The sequence below is a fragment of the Alosa alosa genome, chromosome 3 (assembly GCF_017589495.1).
Source record: "Alosa alosa isolate M-15738 ecotype Scorff River chromosome 3, AALO_Geno_1.1, whole genome shotgun sequence".
Lineage (NCBI taxonomy): Eukaryota > Metazoa > Chordata > Actinopteri > Clupeiformes > Clupeidae > Alosa > Alosa alosa.
The window spans coordinates 16,001,800-16,029,530 of record NC_063191.1 but is presented as its reverse complement, the minus strand read 5'-3'; the positions used below and the strand labels follow the sequence as shown (position 1 = coordinate 16,029,530).

The window sequence follows — 27,731 nt, the reverse complement described above, 5'->3', positions numbered from 1 at the left end:
GTAGGGCATAAATGGTAAAGGTTTTTTTTTTTATTATTTACTGAATCAATCTTTGGTTAAAATGGCTTGCTGTGTCCTGTACAGGCCTAAGACTATAGATGGCTATGCAGGTTGGTTTCTGCATAGCCATTTTCCTATTGATGATGAGAGCAAAGGTAATGTTTTAACATTTGAAGATGAACACATTGTTGTTTTTAAATTAATATGTTGATCTATAACTGGAATCTATAATCTGAAACAGGATTTGCTGTCTCATGAATTGGTTTGCAAGATGTCTAAAGTAGAAACCACAATCTGGTTGCAATGAGGATTGTTACATAACAGAGCTGAACAAATAGACAAAAGTGGATTGTGGCTTAATATCTGAAACATGTGAATACATTGGCATATTGGACATCATAGACACATGGAAATCTCAGTTTGGCATGATTGTACTTTGTGTACATTCTGTATCATCTGTCACCAAGAGGAAGCACAGCTGCAACAGTAGAATGTGCTAAATATCAAAACATTCTGTATTTGTAGTAGGTTTATTTTTCATTCATACATAGATTCATACAGCCCCCCCTCCCACAACAATAAACCCCCCTCTGTTTTCTTTGCATTGCCTCAAAAGAAGAGAAATGGAGGGATGGGGGCTAGTGGTGAAAGAATTTGTGACATCATCCTTCCCACTGCAGACTTCCAGACCAAACAGGGCTGTGCATCTGTTTTTCATTTTCAGGCCTCATCTCCTCCTTTTTTTCTTCTTTCCCCTTTTTTTCTTCCCCTTCCAGAAGAAAGAGGGAGGTGCGGAAACTCGGGGATGGCCCTGCTCCAGGAGTTTGTGAGTTTGTCCAGTTGCAGGCTCCGAGACAGCGCCACAGCTCCAGTGGTGAGCTAACAGGAGGGTGTCTCAGAAGTGCGCCTGTGTGTCCCGTCTGTGTCCCACCGACTCCTGTGTGCGCCCCGGCTAGCTATCGGCCCCCCATCTCATCTCATCCGTGTGCTTCTTTGCCAGGACCACTGACTGAAGGGGAAATACCAGAAGGATAATGACCCAGCGGTTACAGTGTTGTTGGAGTGCAGATTTCTAACCCAAGACTGTGGAATACGTTGATTCAAACTCAGGGTAAGAGAACTTTTTGTCATGTTTTGTTGCAAGGGTTGCTGGCTATTTTGACTCTAAAAAAGTATAAATACCGTAAGGTGTGTCTGATAATTTGTTTTGTCCTGCATTCTGCATGTTCATTTTGTTTTTATTGTGTGTTTGGAGAAAATGCTTTTTGGTTTACTACCACACCCATTTGTTAGAGTGTGTCTTGTTCAACATGGTCTCTCCAACGCAATGATGTTGCATGTTTAAATATAGCTGAAAAATGACCCAGCTGAAACAGGACAGAAATTGTGCAAGATGTCAGAAATGCGTTAGTTATCCTAAGCTGGCTGCTTTTTTTGTGATCATAGAAGGTGAACAAGAAATTACAAAGATTGAAATAACTGCGAAAACTTTTGCAAGGATTTTCAAAGTCACTGCATCCCTGTTGATTATTGCCATGCAATGCAATAAAATGCATTGAATGCATTTGCAGACATGTTTTCTCCTTGCAACATCAGTTACTCCTCATTTGCCTTACATGGCTAGGAGATGGAACACAGTTGTCCATGCATATGTGCGTTTCTCTCTGGTGCGGGGAGAGCCTTCAAAGCCACTCCCTTCACAGGGGAAGCAGAAGTAGGAGGGATGATGTGAGGAGGGTTTTCCATTCTTACGGCCAAACAGAGCAGCAAACCTGAGCCATTCCAGAGCCAGGATCAAAAATCCAGGTGTTAGCCATTAAAGCAACAGCAAAAAACTTTTCCTCTGCAAGCACGCTATTTGTTTATCCAGCACCGGCTTTGCAAATAACGATGTCCACGGACAAGCTGGGCTATATGTTGCATGATTTTATGAAAGTACGATGTATTGCGACATTGTGCAAGTCAAATTTGTAGTTTCTTATGTCTCATTCAATTAAACTACAGATCCGCTACCCGATCTGGCAAACTTACATAGTCCGGTTATAGCCGATAGAGGGCCGCAACGCAAATGCAGAAGTGCTGTTCACCCTATAACGAGTTGATGAACCACTGAAACAATTTTGGAAACATTATTTTAAGGTACAAAAAACTCTTTGGTGTTGCTTTAAAGACGTCAATCTTTTCATTATATCTCTCCTGTGTCCATTAATTTATCTGAAAGGAATGTTTAGGAATCCTCTGTAATAGCCTTTGATCTTTGATTAATCAGTCTGAAAAAAATGTATAAACCCCTCTCTTCCTCTTGGCTTGCGGAGATGTTCATCTGCTCAATACCCCGATCGAATAATTCATGTTCCCAGCTCCTGTCAAACTCTCCCCTCCATTAAACTAATGTATCTGTATATTTGGCTGTCATTATCGGGTTATTAAGTAGTCGTGAAACACTTAAGCCACTAAAGCCCAGTCAGTTTGAGCCCCTGCAGTGGTTAATTGAACTTACTTCAGGACTTAATGCTGCATCTTGTGTTCCTGGGCAACAGATGGAGCTCATAAACCGCATAGCTCTCTGGTGGAAAGTGAGGGGGAGGGGTAGGGTGGGGTGGGGGTGGGGGTGGTGAGTGGGAGAGGTCAAATTGTGCAGGTTTTGAAGAATATTCTTGAAGTTCTTGAAGAATAACCTCATCAAAGGTTCTGATAATCAGTTTGTCTGCCAAGTGAAGAGATTGCATATAATTAATTCATCTCTTGTCCCAGTTCATTCTTCTTTTACATTTTGTAAAGCATTACATGCTTACATGCTTGGTCACACTTGATAATGTTGTGTGCTATTTAAAGGATTAAGAATGTGTTTAATCCTAAAAAATTAGAATATTGTTTTACTTGAAACTATGATAATTTTAATATCTCCTCAAGCTACAATTTTACCCGAAATCAAATTGTCAAAGAAAATAGCAAAAAAATGTTGTGCAGGAAAATGAATGGGTGAGAACATTCAGGGTAAATATGTGATGATACAGATGATGATCTGCTTCATATGGCAATTTAATGCTGTTGATTATCCTTTGGGTGCAACAGGATACCCTGGTGCATGGGGACATTGATATTGAACTGTAGCTCAGACCACTGCCCCAGTGATTGACTAGTTGGCTACTTTCCCACATATAGCATGTCACACTGTTCTCTTCATATCTTGCCTTTTCAAAGTGTGCACATACTCATAGATCCCCCTATCAACTCCCAGTAATGAGGCAGTATTGAAGGCCCTGTACAGAACATTACATACATATAATTTGCATTTGGTTTGGTTAGTGGATTGCAGTTCTGTTTCGTTTCGTTGTTCAATGTTGCCTTGGAGAGTAATATGCAAGAGTTCTATTTTAAGTTTAGTTGAACTATTGTATTTGTTTACAGTGGTTATTTGGATGGGAGATGTCATCTTTTGTTGGACATTTCATGAGTAATCAGTTAAACAGAAAGCTTGCTATTATAGTAATAACATCAACCTGTTTGAATATACCATTTCAAGAGTCAGAGTTAAGTAGGTGCCAAAGATTAATTTGAATTTGAGTTTTGTGTGAGATTGGAGTGATTGCTGTCAGGGTGTGTTGCTGCCATGCATCTCCTGTTTTGGGATTTGAGCTCAAATGAACATCAAGCTAATCCCCCCACACACACACACACACACACACACACCACCATCACCATCACCTCTACCACTATGAGGGAAAGGTTGCGTGCGTCCCCAACCACATACATACTGATGAACACTAGGAGTGTGACACCTTTTTCAATACATGATACTGCAGTTAGCATGGATTATCTCAGTGGTAATGTTTTTTCTATGCTGCTGACGTGATTATAAGCTAAGACCTACACTGCATCCCAGTTATATGTGTGCCATATCTGGGTACCACTTTATAAGAGTACACCTATAAAGGGTTTATAAATGAAGTTGTTAAGACTTCACAAACCAATAATAAGAATATCTGTATTGTTATATCTGTTTATATGTATCATATATTTGCCTCATATTTATTAACAATAGAAAATGTGTATTTTTACATATGTTTTTGTCATGTTGTACATTGTGTGAGGCACTAGTTGTATATTTTGTGAAAGCCAAATATACACTCAGAAGTGTTTTTGTATCCCTTCCAGGTACCTTATCTGGTGCTACATTTAAAACAAAAATGAGAAAGCGGCAGCTGCTGCCACCGTGCGCCCTTCTCTGGGTGCTGCTGGTGTGCTCTGGCCTGCTTCCCCAGACTTCTGCGCAGGCCGGTAAGTGCTTCTTGAGTTCATTCACAGTATTGATACACACATCTATGCCCTTAGAATTCCTCACCTTACATGGAACTCTACGTCAGAAAACGGTGCTCCGGACAGTGTCCTGAACACATGGTGATCGTACTGTATGTAGCTCCTGCAGTTGGCTTGAGGATGTGTTATTGTGCACATTCGCTTTGAATCATCCTTTTTTACTGAGAGTTTTTACTACCTTTAAAAATACCAGTACTGACAGGCACACAAAATGGTGCATTATAGTGCCTATGCAAGCAAGAAAACAGACCATAATTTTCATTAATGACTTTTTCCCAGCAACTCTTGCATTAGCTAGTTTTTCCAAGCACCCTCTCCGGCCTATCCTTATATGGATGCAAAATGCTTTGTTAATGTGTTCAGCACTGGACACAGTATATAGGATAATTATGACCAAACACCTATTCTATTACCAAATATATAACAGTAATATAAAATAAAACATGAAGGAATATTGAAAAAACTGCTAACATGTTTTCATGCTAACATCAGAAGTCTTTGCACAATTGTTGCCAGGACTGCATTTGAAATGACTAACCAAAGGCTAAAAAGACTATTAACATTTCAACAGCAGTAAATGTCACATAGGGAAAGTGTTTATTAAAATCAGGTTCCAGGGAAAACAAAGGATATTATTAGGCATTATTCACAGTATGTCCTATCATTGATTTCATCCATTTTAGTGAATGGGCTCAAACCAAAAGCATTACTGCCAAAGTAGCATTGACTGGTTGGTTCTCAACATTGCATCAGTCATTTTTACAGTGCAGGTGTTTTCTCACCCATGGGATACACATCGTAACTAGCTGTACAGGTAAAGGTAAAAGGTCATTCACCCAATGGAAGTGATATTTCAGGGGCTTTTCATGTCAATCTCTCTCTGATGTGTCTGTGGTACACTATTTATTATCACAGCAATATACTGTAGTCTCCATGATTGGAGGCTATTTTGTTATTTTAAGATTTCTGAAACATAGATTGTGGTTTAAGTACCAGATAGAGATTACATTGAAAAACACCAAATACTATTTTAACCTCATAAATCATCATTCATTTTCTAGGCACGCTATCTTCACATAGTTCATCATGCTTCCTGAGCACACCATGACTGAGATCTTGTGTGTTTGCATGTTTTTAACTGATTCATTGATTAATTAATGAATTGATTATGGCATTAATTTATATTAATGCTTTTTTCATGCCAAGATATAAAAACCTTTTAAAAACTGCTATCTTACTCTTATTTGAGTTTCATGTTATCAAATCAAAGATAACATGTGAGAGAGTCTTTATCTGTGCACTACACTCATTCATGTTAGGTAGAGATGAAATGGTCACACCCATGAAGTGAAATTGAATAGTGCCTCTTTAAGAAACAATAATATTGATTGTATAAATCAATATCCCCCTTACCCCCTGAAGCTATTAATTATAGCTAAGCTTTCATCATCACTGCTTGCATCTCTTGTGAACACAGTACTCATTTTTGTTTGTTTATGTGCAACCTTTATGTGTACAATCTTTGTAGAAAGTTAAACGGTGATGAACCTGTCTGAGCTCGTACTTGTTTACGCTGCAGAATGTATGACATAATCATCGGTTATGTTATGTATTCAGATACAATTTAGTAATATTACCTAAGGTATAACATCAAATAAATAAATTAAAGTAATCTTTAAAGTTGGCTCCTTTTCTGGATTGCTATCAATGTAAGCATTGCATTATGTCAATGCTATCTGCGATGTTGTATGATTCCATTTCAATGTGGAATCCTACAACATCCCAGATAGTTGATGATAATTCCAGTGCAAACATGGCTTCTTATTAAAACTAGCTGAGTCTCTTGAAAGTATTTACACTCAGCGACAAGTATGAGACACGGAGTCATGACCGGTACTGTTATCACTGTATCTTGTAACATGAGTCTGCATGGAGGACTGAGCTCAAAACGAAGATGATATTACACTATTTTCTGTATCCCAACACCTGCTCCATGGAGAATATTGGAGAATATTGCTCAATATTGCCCCGGTTATAGAGGAGACACATATGTAGCCTACACTGCACATACATGGCTGTATGACTCCACACATATCACATTGCGAGAGCATCTTCCTTGGTTCAGTCCACATGCAGCATGATATGCTTGTGTTTGTGTTTTATGATGATTGTTTTGCTCCTGATTGTGACCAATATGTGATGCTTGCCATTTCACTCTACTCTCTTTCTCTCTGTTTTAACACTCACTTGATGCATTTGTGTTCTGTTTGTCCCTCTCCTGTCTCCCTCTCTCCCTCCCTCCTCTCCACCCCCGAAGAAGAGTCAGCTGACCTAGTACTCTTAATTGATGGATCAGAGAACGTTGGAGCTGCCAACTTCCCTCGTGTCCGCGATATCGCCCTGAAAGTGATCGAAAAGCTAAACGTGGACAGGGAAGCCATCCGAGTGGCCGTGGCCCTGTATGGCGCCGACCCCGAGATTAAGTTCTATCTCAATAGCCACGAAAGCAAAGGGTCGGTCCAGACTGCCATACAGGGGCTGACATTCCCAGGTGGCGATGAGGCAAATTTGGGCACTGCCTTGGAGGAAGTAGTTGAAAGCCTTCTGAGCCCAGACTCAGGGGGAAGGGCAGATGAGGGCGTGCCCCAGATCCTTGTTGTAATCAGTGCAGGGCAGTCCAGCGATGATATCAGTTTAGGGGAGCAGGCCTTAAGGGAGTCCAATGTCTATACGTTTGGCGTGGCCATTGGTGAGACGGCCAGGAGCACTATGGAAGCAGTGGCATCCGATTCAAGCTTTGTGGTAAATGCTCCTGATTTGACAGCTGTGGATAGCATGGCTGACCAACTGCTACCATATATTAACGGTGTGGCTCAGCGGCATATTGTGTTACACACTCAAATTACTCAAGGTATGTAATCATATGTACTGTATATGTACTCTTATGCAAACCTGAGGGGGTTACAAACACAAAATGTTTGTGTCAATGACAAATTTTCTAATATCTATGATGACTTCATTCAGACCAATGTTTAGATTCTGACAATGCACAGCGGACAAACATAAACCGATGAAAAAAGTAGGGATAACATCTTATAAATACATACGTTTAGATGCTGGTTTCAATAATCAAAAATACTTTGTTACAAGTCTCCAAAGTAAGGACACTCTTAGTGAGTACATAGTCTAGTCTGAGATCTAATGCCATCTCACTAAAATAGTTTGTTAAAATGGGGCTTCATGGTTATGGGGGTTTGAATATGAACTTAAAGGTACGGTCAGCAATTCTGGATGATGTAATGTCTGTTGATGTTTGAACCAAACAGTAACAAAACACCAGAGAGCGAACTCACCAAACTCCCCTTCCATTTCCCCAACTCTTGTCCGCCTATTTCGGTGATTGGTTGGGATAGTTTTGTTATGTTTTAGGGACAGGCTTGCTCCACTTTGTTTGTTTCCAGTTCAAGGAATCAGGATTATGTGCGAAGACCTTTTTTTACAGTGTTGTCATGGAATGGAGAGCTGATCAACTGTCTGCCTTCACTTTAGAATGAAAATCCGTTGCCATTGACAGCGGTTATTATTTGGAGGTCCTTAGACGAAAATAATGACCAGTAGAACTTTGGGAAATCCCATTCAAATCAATGGAGCGTTATACTTGCATTCTGAAGAGCTGTGTAATAAGAGGAGATATTCACTTAATCTGACAAAAAGTGTTAAGGAAATCACTTAGAATCGCTGATGGTACATTTAAGTCTCAGTTGATTCAGTTATCAAAGCTAGACACACAACCAGCTGTGTCAAGACTAGGGGGCCCTTAATTTTAAGCCACAATGAATTTTATAAAGTTCTAGAAGCAAAACACTTAAAACCTTTTGGTGCAGGCCCTGTCCTGACCTATGCAGATGCTGCCTCATATTAGCTGGCCGCTGGACAGAGGGATGGCCCTTACAAACACATTTTTTGTTTTTAAAAGTAAAATGGAGTACAATAATATTACTTATCTAAAATATTACTACAGTAATAATAGAGGTATACTACAATAATACTACAGTTTGATACTTGAAGTAATTTAATTATTTTTTGTAAGGGAGGGACCAAACTAGTGGTGGTGGTGGGCTGGGGAGAGAGGAGGGGGCTTTGAGATCAAGGCACCTGAAGCAGCTGAGCACGAAATGTTGGGCGAGTCATTGTAAAGAGCCCAGTGTAGACCACTGATTGGACAATGAAAGAGTGTAATGAAAGAGTGATAGATGATGAGGAGGATTATAGTCTTCCTGCTAAAACTTGCATGAATGCTTACATTTCTACCCAATGCTGAGCTCTGTAGTATTTAAAACAGTTAAATTAATGTGTGATAATAATCTATTGACCTCATGTTCTCACTTGAAATGTGATGATGCTGTTGAAATGTGTTGATTGGCGAAAAACTCTATAATTGGGTGGTTTACAAAGAAAACTAAACAACTGCAGACACCACTGTGGTTAAAAAAAAAGCCAAGGACAGCCCTGACTAGTTTGTTTTTGTGCCCTCATTAAACTGTAAAATGTTTTAGAAAATAAGTGCACATGGAAGAAGTTTAATTGTGATTGATGGTATTAACAGTAGCCTATGTCACAGTGTGAGATGAGCATGTACATGTACATGTATCTATGCAAACATGCATGTATGCGTCTGTAAAAAAGTAATATATTGAATTTTGGGGTGTAATTTTTTTTTTTAAACAAAAAACATATTTTTTAAGAATTGTGCAACATAGACACTTTGAATTCACAGTGTTTTGTTTTATCTCTGCTGAGGACATGTATTCATCATGGTGAGGGCTCAGTTATATATCAGGTCCTAGAATATTTATTTCCAGAATCTATTTGAGAAAAAAAGCAATATTATTATTATGTTATCTTTATGGTTAATTTAATAAGAGTGGTTGTTGTAATAAGAATAGTTTTAATTACATTTTTATTAACATCATGTTTTGTTATGTTTTACAGCCATCCAAGTTGGGAACAGGGACATCATTTTTCTAATTGACAGCACAATGGGTGCGACATCTCTGAATGCTGTGCGTGAGTTTATCAGAAAGTTTGTTGACTCCATGCCAATAGGACCTGACCAAGTGCAAGTTGGTGTGGCACAGTTTACCACAACCCCCAGTTTATTGTTTGACCTGAACACATACAACTCAAAAGAGTCAATGGGGGATGCGCTGGCCAGAATTCGCCCCAAGGTTGCACCTTCTGTAAAAATCGGTGCTGCGTTAGACTTTGTGAGGACCAACATGCTGAGATCAGAAAAGGGCAGTCGGATCCAAGAAGGCATTCCCCAGCTCATGTTGTTGCTGACCAGCAAGAAGTCAAGTGACAGTGTTGAACAAGCAGCCACGGCCCTCCAGCACATGGGTGTTCTCACCATGGCCACCGGATCAAAAGCCGCTGACCAGGCAGAACTTCAGAGGATAGCTTTTGATCCGACTCTGGTGTTCATGTTAAAGGATTTCCGTATGTTGCAACGCCAACCAAAACAGATAGTGTCTCCTCTCTCTACATTATCAGGAGTTGTTATTACAGAGTCACCAACAGAGCCAGGTAAGCCTTCTGTGACACTGACAAATATTTCAATATTTCTAAACGTTAATGCTCTTTGTTCATTCAAAGTCTGGCATCAAAACAAGTTGACTGTTTTGGGTATTAATTACTTTGTAGTCTAATGGTGTTGTTGAGTCCCTTGTTGTTAGCACTATTTACTGACACTTTTACTAAAACATTTTTATTTACCTCCATTTAGTGGTGGAAATAACAACAGTGCAGACCCAGAAGGTGGTTAGAGATATTATCTTCCTGGTGGATGGGTCAGACTACGTTGGTAATGCAAACCTACCCTTTATCAAGACCTTCATCAATGGCATCGTTAACCGCCTAGATGTGAGGCCAGAGCGGGCGCGAATTGGGCTGATGCAGTATTCTGACAAGCCGAAGACAGAATTCTATCTGAACAGCCACAATAACAAGCAAGACGTTCTTGCTGCCATTTCACAGCTGCGTCTGATGGGAGGTCGTACTTTGAACACTGGTGCTGCCCTTGCTAATGCCCTGGACAATAATTTCAAGCCACTTAGGAGACCGGGAGTCCAACAGGTGCTTGTTCTTATCACCGGAGGTCCTTCCGAAGATGAAAAAACGGCAAAAAGAATGGCAGACAAACTGGCAGTGGAAGGAATTCTAACCTTTGCAGTGGGTGCAGACCAAGCTGATGGAACCTTCCTTACCAATGTTGCCTTTGTCCCACAACTGGCCTACTATGAGAACCGTTTTGATTCCCTACCAGACGTCGTTGAGCGGATATTTACACCACTGATAACAGTGGTTGGAGACACAGAGGCTGTGGCACCACCCGCACCACCCCCTGGTAAGTTCCTTAACTGCAGAATAGCATGAACGTTTTTCATGTGGTTGGATGATGTACAGTATATGGTTAATCTGCTGTACATGCACAGTGTTAAGTAACATTGATTTATATGTGCGTGAAAAGTCTTTGCGGTCTATATCACTGACTTTAAAACTCAGTGGTTATATGGACCATGAAAGACTGCATGGGTTGTTGTAACATGGTCATATGACTTTATTATCTTCAGATTTGAAGAGATTATTCATATTTGCTTGAGAGGTTTGTGTTGGGTTGCTTATGATCTATTGTGTCTTTTTAAAAATGTGGAAATGTAGTAGCTCCTTCAATGATCTACTCTTTTTCATCAAGTATTATTCGCCTTCAACATTATCCATACTTGTGTTTAAGTTTATTTTGTGTTTAGGTTTATTTTTTTTATTATTATTTTCTTTTGACATGCTAACTAGCTGCTGCTAGTGCTGCTGCATGTCATCTGTGCCAAAATATTGATTCATGTTATTGCTTGTTTTAGGAGGAGAGAGAGATGTGGCATTCTTGATTGATGGCACTGACGCTGTCAGAGCAGACTTTCCCTACATCCGTGACTTCATCAGGAAGGTCATAGAGCCTCTTGACATTGGAACCGACAAAGTCCGAATTTCTGTGGTGCAGCACAGCGAAAGGCCAACACCAAGCTTTTACCTGAACACCTATAACACCAAAGATCAAGTAATGACAGCTGTCAGTAACATGAACCTGGCTGGAGGGCGAAGCCTGAACACTGGTGCTGCACTGAAGTTCATGAAGGACACCATCCTTTCAGCTTCGCATGGCAGCCGAGCAGCCCAGAATGTCCCACAGTTTTTGATTGTGCTCACTGGTGGAAGATCACGAGACAATGTCAGGGACCCAGCTGGAGACCTGAAGACTACAGGAGTGGTGCCGTTTGGTGTTGGTGTGAAGGATGCGGACCCCAAACAGATTGAAGACATCTCTCACAATCCATCCTTCGCTTTCAAAGTGAAGGAGTTTAGTGAGCTCGACGCGGTCCAGGCGAAGCTCAACCAGATTGTGAATCTTCCCAAAGAAGACCTGGTCGTTGTTCTGGAGCAGGGTAAGTGCAATTTCTATTTTAAAATGTGCAAATGCTGCAACATGTGCTGGTTTGTGCCTCAATGATGTTAATTCTATGTCTTAGTTCGTACCTCTGATGTAAAGAGAGATGTTGTGTTCCTGCTGGATGGTTCTGATGGAACAAGGGATGGATTCAGAGATCTAGTTGACTTCATTCAAAGAGTGGTGGAGACTCTCAATGTCAATGAAAATAATGACAGAGTTTCAGTGGTCCAGTACAGTGGAGACCAAGAGACCAATTTCTATCTGAATACTTATTCTAACAAAGATGATGTTCTCAATGCCATAAGAAGTCTCAAACACAAAGGTGGCAAGAAAAGTAATATTGGGGCTGCTCTCACGTTTGTGAGGCACAGTATATTTACGGCATCTTCTGGAAGTAGACGACTAAAAAGAGTCCCTCAGATTCTTGTTCTAATAAGTAGCACATCATCTGATGATGGTATTGAGGGACCAGCAGAAGCATTGAAAGACCTTGACATTCAGTCAATAAGTGTTGGTGTGGGCAATGCAAATGAACATGAGCTGGAAATGACTGCTCTCATGCCAAATCTTGTGCACAAGATCTCTGAATTTTCTTTCCTACCCTTAATTGAGCCAGAGCTTGTTGCTCAACTAAGCATTTCAAAAGACACTATGGAAGCCACTGGAGAGTTGCCTGAGTCTATAGGTAAGACCTGTATGTTGGCTTGAAACCATATCAACATTCTAGAAACATGGTATGCTATTTTGTGATGATGAATTGAACTCAAAAAAATAGTGTACCTTAAAGCCTATTAAATATAGTAATTTAAAAATGTCCATACTGGAATTCACGACTGCATTTTGCAAGTATGCATGTTTATATATTTGTTATTGAAGGTTTACTCTGGTTACAATGTTATTGTTACAACACCCTGGATGCAACCTACAGCACACACAATACATGCGATGTTAATGAAATGTTGATTTGTCAAGTGTTCCTTTTTCATTTTGTGCGCTTTTATTTTTCAATTTACTTGCTTCAGTTTCTTAAGCTGTGGGTCTTCATAAAATGACATCTTTTTAACTGAAAAGATGGATTCTTCTTCTTCCACATTCAGTTCTCCTCTTGTAATGATTTATCAATTCGTCAGCACTAAATCCCTCTTCTTGCAAACTCAGATATTTAAATTTAAGGTGACCTTGGTCTTAGTTTGCACATCCTAACACTATTTATAGTAAAACAACCTGTTCCCTTTCTGTTTGTCCTGAACTCTTCAGTTATTTCCAACGATTTCAAAAGGGACATAATTTTTCTCCTTGATGGTTCTGATGACTCCCGAAGTGGATTACCGGCCATGCGAGAGTTCATTCGAAGAATGACTGAAAAGCTTGACATTGATGAGGATAATACTCGGATAGCTGTGGTGCAGTACAGTGACGACGCTTTACCGCATTTCCTGCTTAATACATACGCAACAAAAAAGGAAGTTATCTATGCTGTGAGAAGCCTTCGACCTAAAGGAGGAAAAGAAATTAATACTGGTGCTGCATTACAGTACGTTCGGGACCATGTCCTTACGCTGTCTTCTGGAAGTAGACGTCACATTGGTGTTCCTCAAGTGCTAATCGTTTTGACGGGTGGAGTATCAAGTGATGACATTGTGGGCCCTGCTGCTGATCTTAGAAGACTGAAAGTTCTCACCTTTGCAATTGGAATGAAGAACGCCTTGGAGTCTGAGCTACAAAAAATTGCCTATTCTTCTCGGTTTCTTTTCGATTTGCCTTCCTTTGGTGAACTCTTATCCATCCAAACGGATATCCTCTCCTTTGTCCAGTCAAAAATGGAGATTGAGCCCCCTACCATAGTTGGTAAGAAATGCATCTATTTTCATACCAGCCTATCCCTTTCCCCCCAAATCCCCTTGGTCTCAAATGAAACTGTATCTTCATTTGATGGCAAAAGATCAGTTTCATCAAAGTGCCCGCTATGCTGTAAAGCTGTACACCGCATGGATTCGTAAACTTCTCTTGTCAGATTCATAATGATTCAATCATATGAGTCGGCCCTTTATTCTTATGTTCTCAAATAGAGAACCTTTTCATTCTGGCATTAGATGACTTCAGCTTATGCTCTTCCTTGAGCCAATGATTTCTAAATCATTGCAAGCTTTTTTGCAGCTTTTCTGCTTGTTTCAAAGACCAGTACTTCCATTGGGAATGAAATAAAGTTTTTTAGTGTTTGCTGTGGCTTTGAGGCAAACCTTTCATCTCTTCCCCCTCATGGACTTTTAAGTGCTCTTGAAGCTGAGATAATCTTAATCTCAGAATTAGATTTCAGTAGATACTCTCAGTAGATACTGTATTAGTATTTTATGTATTGTAGTTGTTGTTGTTTTTGTTGTTATTGCTGGATGTAGTTGTAGTAGTTGCCATTAAGTTCAATAATTCATAACAAATTATTGTTAAATAAATTCATGTTTTTGTAATTGTTTGTTTTAAAAAGCATTACTGATGAGGCCGCTCAATCTTTGTTTTAGTTGAATTAGATGCTGCACAAAGAGACATTGTTTTTCTGCTGGATGGATCTGATGACACTAGGGATGAATTCCCTGCTATTCTGCAGTTTGTGGAAAATGTGGCAGAGAAACTCAGTGTGGACCAAAATCATGACCAGTTGTCTGTGGTCCAGTACAGCAGGGACCCTGTGGTTAATTTCCATCTTAACACTCACGAGTCAAAGAGAGATGTCATCAGTGCTATCAGGAACCTGCGACACAAAGGGGGAAGTCCACAGAACTTGGGAGCAGCCCTTGACTATGTTAAACAAAATGTTTTTTCCCCTTCTTCTGGAAGTAGACATCTTGAAGGTGTTCCCCAAATTCTCATTGTGTTGACGGGTGGAAGGTCACAGGATGATGTTAGGCGTGCTGCTATAGGCCTAAAAGAAGACAAGATTTTGTCATTCACAGTTGGAACACAAAATGCAGATATAATTCAACTACAAACTGTAGCTCACATCCCTAGCTACACTATTTCCATTCGTCGTTTTGGAGACCTTCAAAGCATTCAACACAAACTTCTGTCATTTGTAAAACATGTCCCTCGCTCACCAAGATTGCCGTCTCCACCTGTAGTAGGTAAGAAAACTTACGTTTTATTATTTTTGGGTGTGAATTGAATTGAACTGTTGACATATTTATTGTGGACAATATTTGTTTTATGCATTGTGCCAAACTTCTTGATGTTGTCCCTGGACTCCCTGAACATATGTATTATGGTTTCCTGTTTCGGAACATCTCGCCATGGTCCATGATAATTGATTTTTTTTCTGCGCACACTTACACCATTTGCACATGTGTTCCTTGCAGCAGATATGGGGCGAAGTGATATTGCGTTCTTGATTGATGCCTCTGATGATTCAGAAAGTTTTCCATTGATGAAAGATTTTGTACTGAGAGTTGTGGAGACACTTGAATTTGGACCAAATAAATGTCAGGTTGCACTAGTCCAGTACAGTGATCAGCCATCAGCTGCATTTTTGCTCAACACACACTCCACAAAGGATGACATAATTGACAGTGTGAAACAGTTGAAGCAAAGAGGTGGAGGACCTCTGAACACTGGGACAGCTCTACAGTATGTGAGGGATGAAGTGTTTGCTGAGGCCTTTGGGAGCAGGCGCCTTCAGGGTGTTCCTCAGTTGTTGGTTCTTTTGAGTGGTGGGAGGTCTAGAGATGACATTAGAAGTCCTACTGCCTCCTTGAAAGCTATGGGAGTGATTCCAGTGAGCATTGGCACAGCAGGCGCAGACACCCTTGAGCTGCAAACAATATCACGAGAACCAAACTACTACTTTATGATGAATGATATCAATGACATTCCAACTGTGAAAGACGAGCTCTTGTCTTTGGTGAAAAGTGCTTCTCCTCAAAAGACACCAACTTCGGCACCAGCTTCGTTTGGTAAGAAAGCTAACTTCTTTAAACCTTAAGATTACAAGGCTTGTTCAGGGATTTAAAGAGTCATCATGATATTATGTTTATTTTTTATTTTTGAATCTACAGAATCTACCAAAAAAGACATTGTGTTTCTTCTTGATGGTTCTGAGGATACTAGAACTGGTTTTGAGTGGATTCGTGGCTTCATTCAAAAAATTATTGAAAACCTCAACATAGAGGAAAATGGTGACAGAGTTGCCCTTGTTCAGTACAGCCGAGAAGCAAGAGCTAATTTCTACTTAAACTCATATTCCTCAAAAAATGACATGCTGAATGTGATCCAGTTTTTGAGACACAAACGGGGACGCCCACTGAACACTGGAGCAGCTCTGCAGTTTCTGAAAGATAATGTCTTCATTGCTTCCTCTGGAAGCAGAGTCTTGGAGGGTGTTCCACAAATGCTTTATATGTTTAGTGGTGGAAGGTCTAATGATGATGTGCGAGCAGTCTCACAAGTTTTAAGAGACAGTAACATCAGAGTAATTGCTGTTGGGACACAGAATGCTGACACACTAGAATTGCAGACAGTGTCTTACACACCTGCTCATGCTTTTTCAGTGTCTGATTTCAGCAACATTGAAAATGTGCATGACAAACTAATATCATCTATGACTTATACACAAGACTTTGTGGAACCCACATCAACCATTTTGGGTAAGACACCTCCTGTTGACATAACAGTTGCAAAATGCCTCTAGTATTTGGAGTTTACTAAAATGCTACTTTTTTATTTTGCTTTCAAATAGAATGCAGGAATGTGTGTTGTGTTATAATGGGCTAGTTGTTAACTAGAAGAAAAATCTTCAGCATATCTCCCCTAGTGTGGACGGTGCACACTATCATTTCACACATTGTGTTGACTTAGTTGTGATTCTTTGTCTTTCATCTCAGATTCAACCACAGGCATGAAAAGAGACGTTGTGTTTCTAATTGATGGGTCAGATGATATGAGAAATAGATTTTCTGCCATAAGAGCATTTGTTGGGAGTATGGTGGAGAAGTTTGATGTGAGCCAAAATAAAGATCAAGTTGCTGTTGTTCAATTTAGTAACACCCCAGCCACTGAATTCACCCTAAACACTCATAGATCAACAGAAAGTGTATTAAATGCTGTACGCAGCCTTAGACCAAAAGGGGGAAGGCCACATTATACCGGGAAAGCCTTACAGTTTGTGAAAGACAGTGTCTTCACCTCGAGTGCTGGGAGTCGACACCTGAAGGGTGTCCCTCAGATTCTTGTGGTGCTCACTGGTGGTAGATCTAGAGACTCCCCTCATGGACCAGCTGGAGCTCTGAAAAGAATGGGAGTGTTGACCTTTGCTATTGGCTCACTGCTCACTGATCAGGCGGAAATGCAAGTCATTGCCTCTCAGTCTGAACATGCTTTCATATCACCTGGTCTGCTTGACTTCAAAAATATTCAACAGAGTTTGATGACGAAATTTTCTGTCATCAAAGATGGGGAGATAATTAAAATTGATGGTTGTAAGTATTACTGTATATCATTATTTGTTCATACAAAAAACATAGTTAAACTTGGTACAAACCGACAGCAGAATAAGCTGACTCACATTCTGTAAAACACTTTTACACGTCTCAGTACTAGACAATATGAATGAAGAGCAAATTCTTATTTGCTATGAAGATATATAAAGATTGTTTACCTTACATGAAGTAATGACTTTTACTTACTGTATTTTTTACTTTGGCATATGATATACATTTTATGAAGTACTTCTTTGAATGAATATACACTTACTCTTTTAATGAATTTACATTTCAGTTGGAAATGATGTGACAAAAAGGGATGTGATTTTCCTTGTGGATAGCTCGGACCACACAAGAAGTGGATTCCAAGCAATACGAAATTTCATAAATGATATTGTGTCAAAGCTTGATGTGCAAAGTACTGGGGACAGAGTATCAGTGATTCAGTTCAGTAATATAGCAGTCCCTAATTTTTATCTCAATTCATTTCTGAAAAAAGAAGACGTTTTGAATGCTATTAAAGGACTTACACATAAGGGAGGCAGGCCCTTAAATGTTGGAAGAGCCCTACAGTTTGTAAAAGACAATATATTAACCACTCAATCTGGAAGTAGATACATGGAAAATGTGCCACAAATATTGATTTTATTAGTGGGTGGAAAGTCCAGAGACAGTGTTGAAGGTCCAGCTTTGGGTCTTAAGGACTTTGGAGTGCGGACATTTGTTATCGGAACAGGGAACTCTGACAGAACGGATCTTGAAAGGATTGCTATTGGCCCAAGTCACATACAATTGGTGCCAGATTCATCTGGTCTCTCAAATATCCAACAACAACTTCTGTCTGCAATGACCTCCCTTCAAATTGAGACCACAGCCTTGTCACCAACAGTCAATGGTAAGGATAACTGTATTTTCAAAAACTGTGAATCAAATCATTTCAATACCCTTAGTTGACAGAAGAATCCCCCCAAAAGATGTGGTGTTCATGCTGGATGGTTCCGATGGAACAAGGAACGTGTTCCCAGCAGTGCTTGACTTTGTTCAGAGAGTGGTGGAGAAACTAAATGTGGGTGAGGGCAAAGACCGTGTGTCTGTGGTCCAGTACAGCAGAGACCCAGTGGCCCACTTCTACCTAAACACCCACTCAAGGAAGGAAGATGTTCTTGAGAATGTTAGAAGTCTGAGACATAAGGAGGAAGGCCCCTCAACACTGGTGCAGCTCTCCAGTATGTGAGGGAGAACGTGTTCACAGCCTCCTCCGGTTCTAGACGCTTTAGAAGGTGTGCCACAAATGCTGATCCTGCTTAGCGGTGGAAAGTCTTTTGACAGCGTGGGCGCCCAGCCTCGGCTCTTAAACAGCTGGGAGTGCAGATCCTTCCAATTGGAAGCAGGAACTCTGACAGCAGAGAGCTGCAGAGGATCTCACACGACCCTAGTTACGCAATGTCAGTGTCCCGACTTCAGTGACCTTCCAAGTGTTCAACAGCAACTTCTCTCTGTCGAGCCCAGTAGTAGTGGAGGCCACTCCCAATACACCAACAGTCATAGGTAAGAACACATGTGTCTGTTGTGTTTTTTTTTGTGCCATGCTGCAGGATGATGTAGTTGTGTTTGTGACAGAAAACAAAGTGGTTAGGTTATTTACTCTGTCGGACATTAGATGTCCGTGGAATTAGTTGCAAATTGTGTGCTTTGCAGAGTATTTAGATTGCTCTTTTGACATGCTTAATCTGCTGTAGTCGAAGACCGTGCTGCCAAGAGAGACGTCGTTCTCCTCATTGATGGTTCAGACAGAAATAGGAATGGATTCCCCGCCATGCGTGAGTTTGTTCAGAGAGTGGTGGAGAAACTCCATGTGGATGAAGGCAGAGACCGCGTTTCTGTGGTCCAGTACAGCCAAGAGCCCGAGGCTAGTTTCTATCTGAACACCTACACCACAAAGGAAGAGGTTCTGGAACATGTCCGCGGTCTGAGGCACAAAGGAGGGAGACCCCTCAACACCGGGTCAGCCCTCCAGTATGTGAGAGACAGTGTCCTCAGTGATTCCTCTGGCAGTAGACGCCTGCAGGGTGTCCCACAGATACTGATTTTACTGAACGGTGGAAGGTCTTCTGACAGTGTGGACACGCCAGCCTCTGCTCTTAGGGAGCTGGGAGTGAAAATCTTTACCATTGGCAACAGATACTCTGACAGCAGAGAATTGCAGAGGATTTCAAAAGAGCCTAGCAATGCAGTGTCAGTGTCTGACTTCAGTGACCTCCCCAGTGTTCAGGAGCAGCTCTTGGATTCCGTAGAAACCGTTGTCGTCTCTGTGACACCAACAACCCCAACTGTCTTAGGTATGTCTACCTGTTGACGTCTGTGCTGCCCTTTAGTCTTTCCCGTAGTGCCTTCTTTCCCTCTTCAATAGCAGTAAGCCTTTTCAAATTCTCACGTAAAGCCGCTAATTGGAGTTGCATAGACATAGCCAACGTATGAAGCCAGGCAACTTCATGAAGGGGTGGGGGGTGGCAGGCTGGGTTTACTGGAGCCATTTCCTTTCATTTGTAAGCTAGAACTGATGTGAGGAATGGCAAGTGGGTTTGCTGTGCTGAAAGAAAGTGTGCTCCGTGCTAAACATGTCGTTTTCCTTCTAGTTGACCAAACCGCACCCAGAAAGGATGTTGTATTCCTGCTGGATGGCTCTGATTACACTAGGAATGCCTTCCCAGCTATGAAGGACTTTGTTCAGAGGTGTCTGTGGTCCAATACAGCAGAGACCCAGAGGCCCATTTCTATCTGAACACATACACAGGAAAGGAAAGAAAACTCTTGACGCTGTGAGAGCTCTGAGGCACAAAGGAGGCAGGCCCCTCAACACCGGGGCGGCTCTCCAGTACGTGAGAGACAGCGCCTTCTCTCCTTCCTCTGGCAGCAGACGGCAAGAGGGTGTTCCTCAAATTCTAATCCTGCTGAGCGGAGCGAGGTCTAGCGATAACGTGACACCCCAGCCACCTCTCTCAAAGAGAGTGGCGTCTTAATCTTTGCTATTGGCACCAAAAATTCCAGCCGAGGTTGAGAAGATTTCTTCGATCCTACCTATGCCCAGTCTGTGTCAGACTTTTTGAGACTGCCAAATGTCCAGCAGCAATTCCTGGCCTCTGTGAACACTGCTGTCTTGGAGGTAACACAGACATCACCACCTGTTTTGGGTAAGACTGATTTAACCATATTGCTCCTCATCTCTTCAGATAGGCACTTTGTTCAGAGGGTAGTGGAGAAGCTAAATGTGATGGAGAACAGAGATCGTGTGTCTGTGGTCCAATACAGCAGAGACCCAGAGGCCCATTTCTATCTGAACACATACACAGGAAAGGAAGAAACTCTTGACGCTGTGAGAGCTCTGAGGCACAAAGGAGGCAGGCCCCTCAACACCGGGGCGGCTCTCCAGTACGTGAGAGACAGCGCCTTCTCTCCTTCCTCTGGCAGCAGACGGCAAGAGGGTGTTCCTCAAATTCTAATCCTGCTGAGCGGAGCGAGGTCTAGCGATAACGTGAGACACCCCAGCCACCTCTCTCAAAGAGAGTGGCGTCTTAATCTTTGCTATTGGCACCAAAAATTCCAGCCGAGAGGTTGAGAAGATTTCTTCCGATCCTACCTATGCCCAGTCTGTGTCAGACTTTTCGGAGCTGCCAAATGTCCAGCAGCAATTCCTGGCCTCTGTGAACACTGCTGTCTTGGAGGTAACACAGACATCACCACCGGTTTTGGGTAAGACTGATTTAACCATATTGCTCCTCATCTCTTCAGATAGGCTTTTCTGTGGTGTATTTATTCCTTTCTGCCCCCAATGTAGAGAAAAATGAACTATTGTCAGGCCAGCGTGTTGCATGTCCAGACATATCTTAAAACAACCCGAGAGTGATTTGAGTGCTAGAGTTTCACCCATACTCTGCAGGCTAAAGTTCTCATATGGGTGTGTGTCTGTGCATTTCAATACCCTTAGTTGACAGAAGAATCCCCCGAAAAGACGTGGTGTTCATGCTGGATGGTTCCGATGGAACAAGGAACGTGTTCCCAGCAGTGCTTGACTTTGTTCAGAGAGTGGTGGAGAAACTAAATGTGGGTGAGGGCAAAGACCGTGTGTCTGTGGTCCAGTACAGCAGAGACCCAGTGGCCCACTTCTACCTAAACACCCACTCAAGGAAGGAAGATGTTCTTGAGAATGTTAGAAGTCTGAGACATAAAGGAGGAAGGCCCCTCAACACTGGTGCAGCTCTCCAGTATGTGAGGGAGAACGTGTTCACAGCCTCCTCCGGTTCTAGACGCTTAGAAGGTGTGCCACAAATGCTGATCCTGCTTAGCGGTGGAAAGTCTTTTGACAGCGTGGACGCTCCAGCCTCGGCTCTTAAACAGCTGGGAGTGCAGATCCTTCCAATTGGAAGCAGGAACTCTGACAGCAGAGAGCTGCAGAGGATCTCACACGACCCTAGTTACGCAATGTCAGTGTCCGACTTCAGTGACCTTCCAAGTGTTCAACAGCAACTTCTCTCTGTCGTGAGCCCAGTAGTAGTGGAGGCCACTCCCAAAACACCGACAGTCATAGGTAAGAACACATGTGTCTGTTGTGTCTTTTTTGTGCCATGCTGCAGGATGATGTAGTTGTGTTAGCTAAAGAAAACAAAAACTGTTAGCTCATTTACTCAGTCTGACATTAGGGCCAAAACAGGGCTTGATGCCCGTGGAATTAGTTGCAAAGTGTGCTTGGCAGAGTACTAGATTGCTCTTTTGACATGCTTTATCTGCTGTAGTCGAGGGCCGTGCTGCCAGGAGAGACGTCATACTCCTCCTTGATGGTTCAGACGGAAATAGGAATGGATTCCCCGCCATGCGTGACTTTGTTCAGAGAGTGGTGGAGAAACTCCATGTGGATGAAGGCAGAGACCGCGTTTCTGTGGTCCAGTACAGCCAAGAGCCCGAGGCTAGTTTCTATCTGAACACCTACACCACAAAGGAAGAGGTTCTGGAACATGTCCGCGGTCTGAGGCACAAAGGAGGGAGACCCCTCAACACCGGGTCAGCCCTCCAGTATGTGAGAGACAGTGTCCTCAGTGATTCCTCTGGCAGTAGACGCCTGCAGGGTGTCCCACAGATACTGATTTTACTGAACGGTGGAAGGTCTTCTGACAGTGTGGACACGCCAGCCTCTGCTCTTAGGGAGCTGGGAGTGAAAATCTTTACCATTGGCAACAGATACTCTGACAGCAGAGAATTGCAGAGGATTTCAAAAGAGCCTAGCAATGCAGTGTCAGTGTCTGACTTCAGTGACCTCCCCAGTGTTCAGGAGCAGCTCTTGGATTCCGTAGAAACCGTTGTCGTCTCTGTGACACCAACAACCCCAACTGTCTTAGGTATGTCTACCTGTTGACGTCTGTGCTGCCCTTTAGTCTTTCCCGTAGTGCCTTCTTTCCCTCTTCAATAGCAGTAAGCCTTTTCAAATTCTGACGTAAAGCCGCTAATTGGAGTTGCATAGACATAGCCAACGTATGAAGCCAGCCAACTTCATGAAGGGGTGGGGGGTGGCAGACTGGGTTTACTGGAGCCATTTCCTTTCATTTGTAAGCTAGAACTGATGTGAGGAATGGCAAGTGAGTTTGCTGTGCTAAAAGAAAGTGTGCTCCGTGCTAAACATGTCGTTTTCCTTCTAGTTGACCAAACCGCACCCAGAAAGGATATTGTATTCCTGCTGGATGGCTCTGATTACACTAGGAATGCCTTCCCAGCTATGAAGGACTTTGTTCAGAGGGTAGTGGAGAAGCTAAATGTGATGGAGAACAGAGATCGTGTGTCTGTGGTCCAATACAGCAGAGACCCAGAGGCCCATTTCTATCTGAACACATACACAGGAAAGGAAGAAACTCTTGACGCTGTGAGAGCTCTGAGGCACAAAGGAGGCAGGCCCCTCAACACCGGGGCGGCTCTCCAGTACGTGAGAGACAGCGCCTTCTCTCCTTCCTCTGGCAGCAGACGGCAAGAGGGTGTTCCTCAAATTCTAATCCTGCTGAGCGGAGCGAGGTCTAGCGATAACGTAGACACCCCAGCCACCTCTCTCAAAGAGAGTGGCGTCTTAATCTTTGCTATTGGCACCAAAAATTCCAGCCGAGAGGTTGAGAAGATTTCTTCCGATCCTACCTATGCCCAGTCTGTGTCAGACTTTTCGGAGCTGCCAAATGTCCAGCAGCAATTCCTGGCCTCTGTGAACACTGCTGTCTTGGAGGTAACACAGACATCACCACCGGTTTTGGGTAAGACTGATTTAACCATATTGCTCCTCATCTCTTCAGATAGGCTTTTCTGTGGTGTATTTATTCCTTTCTGCCCCCAATGTAGAGAAAAATGAACTATTGTCAGGCCAGCGTGTTGCATGTCCAGACATATCTTAAAACAACCCGAGAGTGATTTGAGTGCTAGAGTTTCACCCATACTCTGCAGGCTAAAGTTCTCATATGGGTGTGTGTCTGTGCATTTCAATACCCTTAGTTGACAGAAGAATCCCCCGAAAAGACGTGGTGTTCATGCTGGATGGTTCCGATGGAACAAGGAACGTGTTCCCAGCAGTGCTTGACTTTGTTCAGAGAGTGGTGGAGAAACTAAATGTGGGTGAGGGCAAAGACCGTGTGTCTGTGGTCCAGTACAGCAGAGACCCAGTGGCCCACTTCTACCTAAACACCCACTCAAGGAAGGAAGATGTTCTTGAGAATGTTAGAAGTCTGAGACATAAAGGAGGAAGGCCCCTCAACACTGGTGCAGCTCTCCAGTATGTGAGGGAGAACGTGTTCACAGCCTCCTCCGGTTCTAGACGCTTAGAAGGTGTGCCACAAATGCTGATCCTGCTTAGCGGTGGAAAGTCTTTTGACAGCGTGGACGCTCCAGCCTCGGCTCTTAAACAGCTGGGAGTGCAGATCCTTCCAATTGGAAGCAGGAACTCTGACAGCAGAGAGCTGCAGAGGATCTCACACGACCCTAGTTACGCAATGTCAGTGTCCGACTTCAGTGACCTTCCAAGTGTTCAACAGCAACTTCTCTCTGTCGTGAGCCCAGTAGTAGTGGAGGCCACTCCCAAAACACCGACAGTCATAGGTAAGAACACATGTGTCTGTTGTGTCTTTTTTGTGCCATGCTGCAGGATGATGTAGTTGTGTTAGCTAAAGAAAACAAAAACTGTTAGCTCATTTACTCAGTCTGACATTAGGGCCAAAACAGGGCTTGATGCCCGTGGAATTAGTTGCAAAGTGTGCTTGGCAGAGTACTAGATTGCTCTTTTGACATGCTTTATCTGCTGTAGTCGAGGGCCGTGCTGCCAGGAGAGACGTCATACTCCTCCTTGATGGTTCAGACGGAAATAGGAATGGATTCCCCGCCATGCGTGACTTTGTTCAGAGAGTGGTGGAGAAACTCCATGTGGATGAAGGCAGAGACCGCGTTTCTGTGGTCCAGTACAGCCAAGAGCCCGAGGCTAGTTTCTATCTGAACACCTACACCACAAAGGAAGAGGTTCTGGAACATGTCCGCGGTCTGAGGCACAAAGGAGGGAGACCCCTCAACACCGGGTCAGCCCTCCAGTATGTGAGAGACAGTGTCCTCAGTGATTCCTCTGGCAGTAGACGCCTGCAGGGTGTCCCACAGATACTGATTTTACTGAACGGTGGAAGGTCTTCTGACAGTGTGGACACGCCAGCCTCTGCTCTTAGGGAGCTGGGAGTGAAAATCTTTACCATTGGCAACAGATACTCTGACAGCAGAGAATTGCAGAGGATTTCAAAAGAGCCTAGCAATGCAGTGTCAGTGTCTGACTTCAGTGACCTCCCCAGTGTTCAGGAGCAGCTCTTGGATTCCGTAGAAACCGTTGTCGTCTCTGTGACACCAACAACCCCAACTGTCTTAGGTATGTCTACCTGTTGACGTCTGTGCTGCCCTTTAGTCTTTCCCGTAGTGCCTTCTTTCCCTCTTCAATAGCAGTAAGCCTTTTCAAATTCTCACGTAAAGCCGCTAATTGGAGTTGCATAGACATAGCCAACGTATGAAGCCAGGCAACTTCATGAAGGGGTGGGGGGTGGCAGGCTGGGTTTACTGGAGCCATTTCCTTTCATTTGTAAGCTAGAACTGATGTGAGGAATGGCAAGTGGGTTTGCTGTGCTGAAAGAAAGTGTGCTCCGTGCTAAACATGTCGTTTTCCTTCTAGTTGACCAAACCGCACCCAGAAAGGATGTTGTATTCCTGCTGGATGGCTCTGATTACACTAGGAATGCCTTCCCAGCTATGAAGGACTTTGTTCAGAGGGTAGTGGAGAAGCTAAATGTGATGGAGAACAGAGATCGTGTGTCTGTGGTCCAATACAGCAGAGACCCAGAGGCCCATTTCTATCTGAACACATACACAGGAAAGGAAGAAACTCTTGACGCTGTGAGAGCTCTGAGGCACAAAGGAGGCAGGCCCCTCAACACCGGGGCGGCTCTCCAGTACGTGAGAGACAGCGCCTTCTCTCCTTCCTCTGGCAGCAGACGGCAAGAGGGTGTTCCTCAAATTCTAATCCTGCTGAGCGGAGCGAGGTCTAGCGATAACGTAGACACCCCAGCCACCTCTCTCAAAGAGAGTGGCGTCTTAATCTTTGCTATTGGCACCAAAAATTCCAGCCGAGAGGTTGAGAAGATTTCTTCCGATCCTACCTATGCCCAGTCTGTGTCAGACTTTTCGGAGCTGCCAAATGTCCAGCAGCAATTCCTGGCCTCTGTGAACACTGCTGTCTTGGAGGTAACACAGACATCACCACCGGTTTTGGGTAAGACTGATTTAACCATATTGCTCCTCATCTCTTCAGATAGGCTTTTCTGTGGTGTATTTATTCCTTTCTGCCCCCAATGTAGAGAAAAATGAACTATTGTCAGGCCAGCGTGTTGCATGTCCAGACATATCTTAAAACAACCCGAGAGTGATTTGAGTGCTAGAGTTTCACCCATACTCTGCAGGCTAAAGTTCTCATATGGGTGTGTGTCTGTGCATTTCAATACCCTTAGTTGACAGAAGAATCCCCCAAAAGACGTGGTGTTCATGCTGGATGGTTCCGATGGAACAAGGAACGTGTTCCCAGCAGTGCTTGACTTTGTTCAGAGAGTGGTGGAGAAACTAAATGTGGGTGAGGGCAAAGACCGTGTGTCTGTGGTCCAGTACAGCAGAGACCCAGTGGCCCACTTCTACCTAAACACCCACTCAAGGAAGGAAGATGTTCTTGAGAATGTTAGAAGTCTGAGACATAAAGGAGGAAGGCCCCTCAACACTGGTGCAGCTCTCCAGTATGTGAGGGAGAACGTGTTCACAGCCTCCTCTGGTTCTAGACGCTTAGAAGGTGTGCCACAAATGCTGATCCTGCTTAGCGGTGGAAAGTCTTTTGACAGCGTGGACGCTCCCAGCCTCGGCTCTTAAACAGCTGGGAGTGCAGATCCTTCCAATTGGAAGCAGGAACTCTGACAGCAGAGAGCTGCAGAGGATCTCACACGACCCTAGTTAATACAATGTCAGTGTCCGACTTCAGTGACCTTCCAAGTGTTCAACAGCAACTTCTCTCTGTAACCAGTTGTCATGGAGGCCACACCCAAAACACCAACAGTCATAGGTATGTGTACATGTGTCTGTTGTTAGTCTTTTTTGTGTGCCATGCTGCCTTAGGATGAAATGTAGTAAAATGCCTGTTAGCTAAAGAAAAAAAACCAATGGATGAAGCTCATTTACTCAGTCTGACATTAGGGGTGTCTTACAGGAGCCATTGATGCCATTTTGTGGAATGATAGTGGCAAAGTGGGTTTGGCAGAAAGAACTAGTGCTCTTTTACATGCTTTTTCTGCTCTAGTTGACCAAGCCACACCCAGGAAGGATATTGTATTCCTCCTGGATGGTTCTGATTACAATAGGAATGGATTCCCAGCTATGAAGGACTTTGTTCAGAAGGTGGTGGAGAAACTCCATGTGGATGGAGAACAGAGATCGTGTTTCTGTGGTCCAGTACAGCAGAGACCCAGAGGCCCATTTCTATCTGAACACATACACCACAAAGGAAGAAACTCTTGAAGCTGTCCATGGTCTGAGGGCACAAAGGAGGCAGGTCCCTTAACACTGGTGCAGCCCTCAGTATGTGAGGGAGACAGTGTCCTCAGTGATTCCTCTGGGTTCTAGATATTTAGTGGGTGTGCCACAAATATTGATTTTGCTAAGCAGTGGAAGGTCTTTCGACAGCGTGGATGCTCCAGCCTTTGCTCTGAAGGATCTGGGAGTGCAAATTCTTCCAATTGGAAACAGGAACTCTGACCACAGGGAACTGCAAAGGATTGCACGAGACCCTAGTTATGCAATGTCAGTGTCTGACTTCAGTGACCTTCCAAGTGTTCAACAGCAACTTCTCTCTGTCATAA

At 43.1% G+C, this 27,731-nt stretch overlaps 4 protein-coding genes across 5 annotated transcripts in view; all 4 read left to right on the top strand.

Annotated features, from left to right (window-relative positions):
• Nucleotides 1-861: 861 nt before the first annotated feature.
• Nucleotides 862-13,861, top strand: LOC125291617 (collagen alpha-3(VI) chain). The gene is made up of 8 exons (XM_048238441.1): nt 862-1,111; nt 4,159-4,281; nt 6,638-7,231; nt 9,313-9,906; nt 10,106-10,726; nt 11,238-11,819; nt 11,904-12,509; nt 13,082-13,861. Exons 2-8 carry the CDS (start codon nt 4,191-4,193, stop codon nt 13,822-13,824), a joined length of 3,831 nt encoding a protein of 1,276 aa, XP_048094398.1. The 5' UTR covers nt 862-1,111; nt 4,159-4,190; the 3' UTR covers nt 13,825-13,861.
• A 4,413-nt stretch (nt 13,862-18,274) lies between these two features.
• Nucleotides 18,275-21,134, top strand: LOC125291616 (collagen alpha-3(VI) chain-like). Its single transcript, XM_048238440.1, has 5 exons — nt 18,275-18,515; nt 19,029-19,628; nt 19,926-20,022; nt 20,539-20,718; nt 21,125-21,134. The coding sequence occupies exons 1-5, from the start codon at nt 18,275-18,277 to the stop codon at nt 21,132-21,134; spliced, it is 1,128 nt and encodes a 375-aa protein (XP_048094397.1).
• col6a3 (collagen, type VI, alpha 3) overlaps nt 20,843-27,731 on the top strand; it is a 34,753-nt gene continuing 27,864 nt past the window's right edge. The window contains exons 1-5 of one of the 2 annotated variants that reach the window (XM_048238640.1): nt 20,843-21,039; nt 21,275-21,874; nt 22,080-22,679; nt 22,977-23,573; nt 23,809-24,408. In XM_048238640.1, coding sequence (XP_048094597.1) covers nt 21,310-21,874; nt 22,080-22,679; nt 22,977-23,573; nt 23,809-24,408 — 2,362 coding nt within the window. In that variant the 5' untranslated portion in view covers nt 20,843-21,039; nt 21,275-21,309. Of the gene's footprint in view, nt 21,875-22,079; nt 22,680-22,976; nt 23,574-23,808; nt 24,409-27,731 lie in introns of both variants that reach the window. The other variant, XM_048238639.1, reaches the window with a different exon arrangement.
• On the top strand, nt 25,258-26,351 carry LOC125291792 (collagen alpha-3(VI) chain-like). Its single transcript, XM_048238641.1, has one exon. The coding sequence runs from the start codon at nt 25,444-25,446 to the stop codon at nt 26,200-26,202; it is 759 nt and encodes a 252-aa protein (XP_048094598.1). The 5' UTR covers nt 25,258-25,443; the 3' UTR covers nt 26,203-26,351.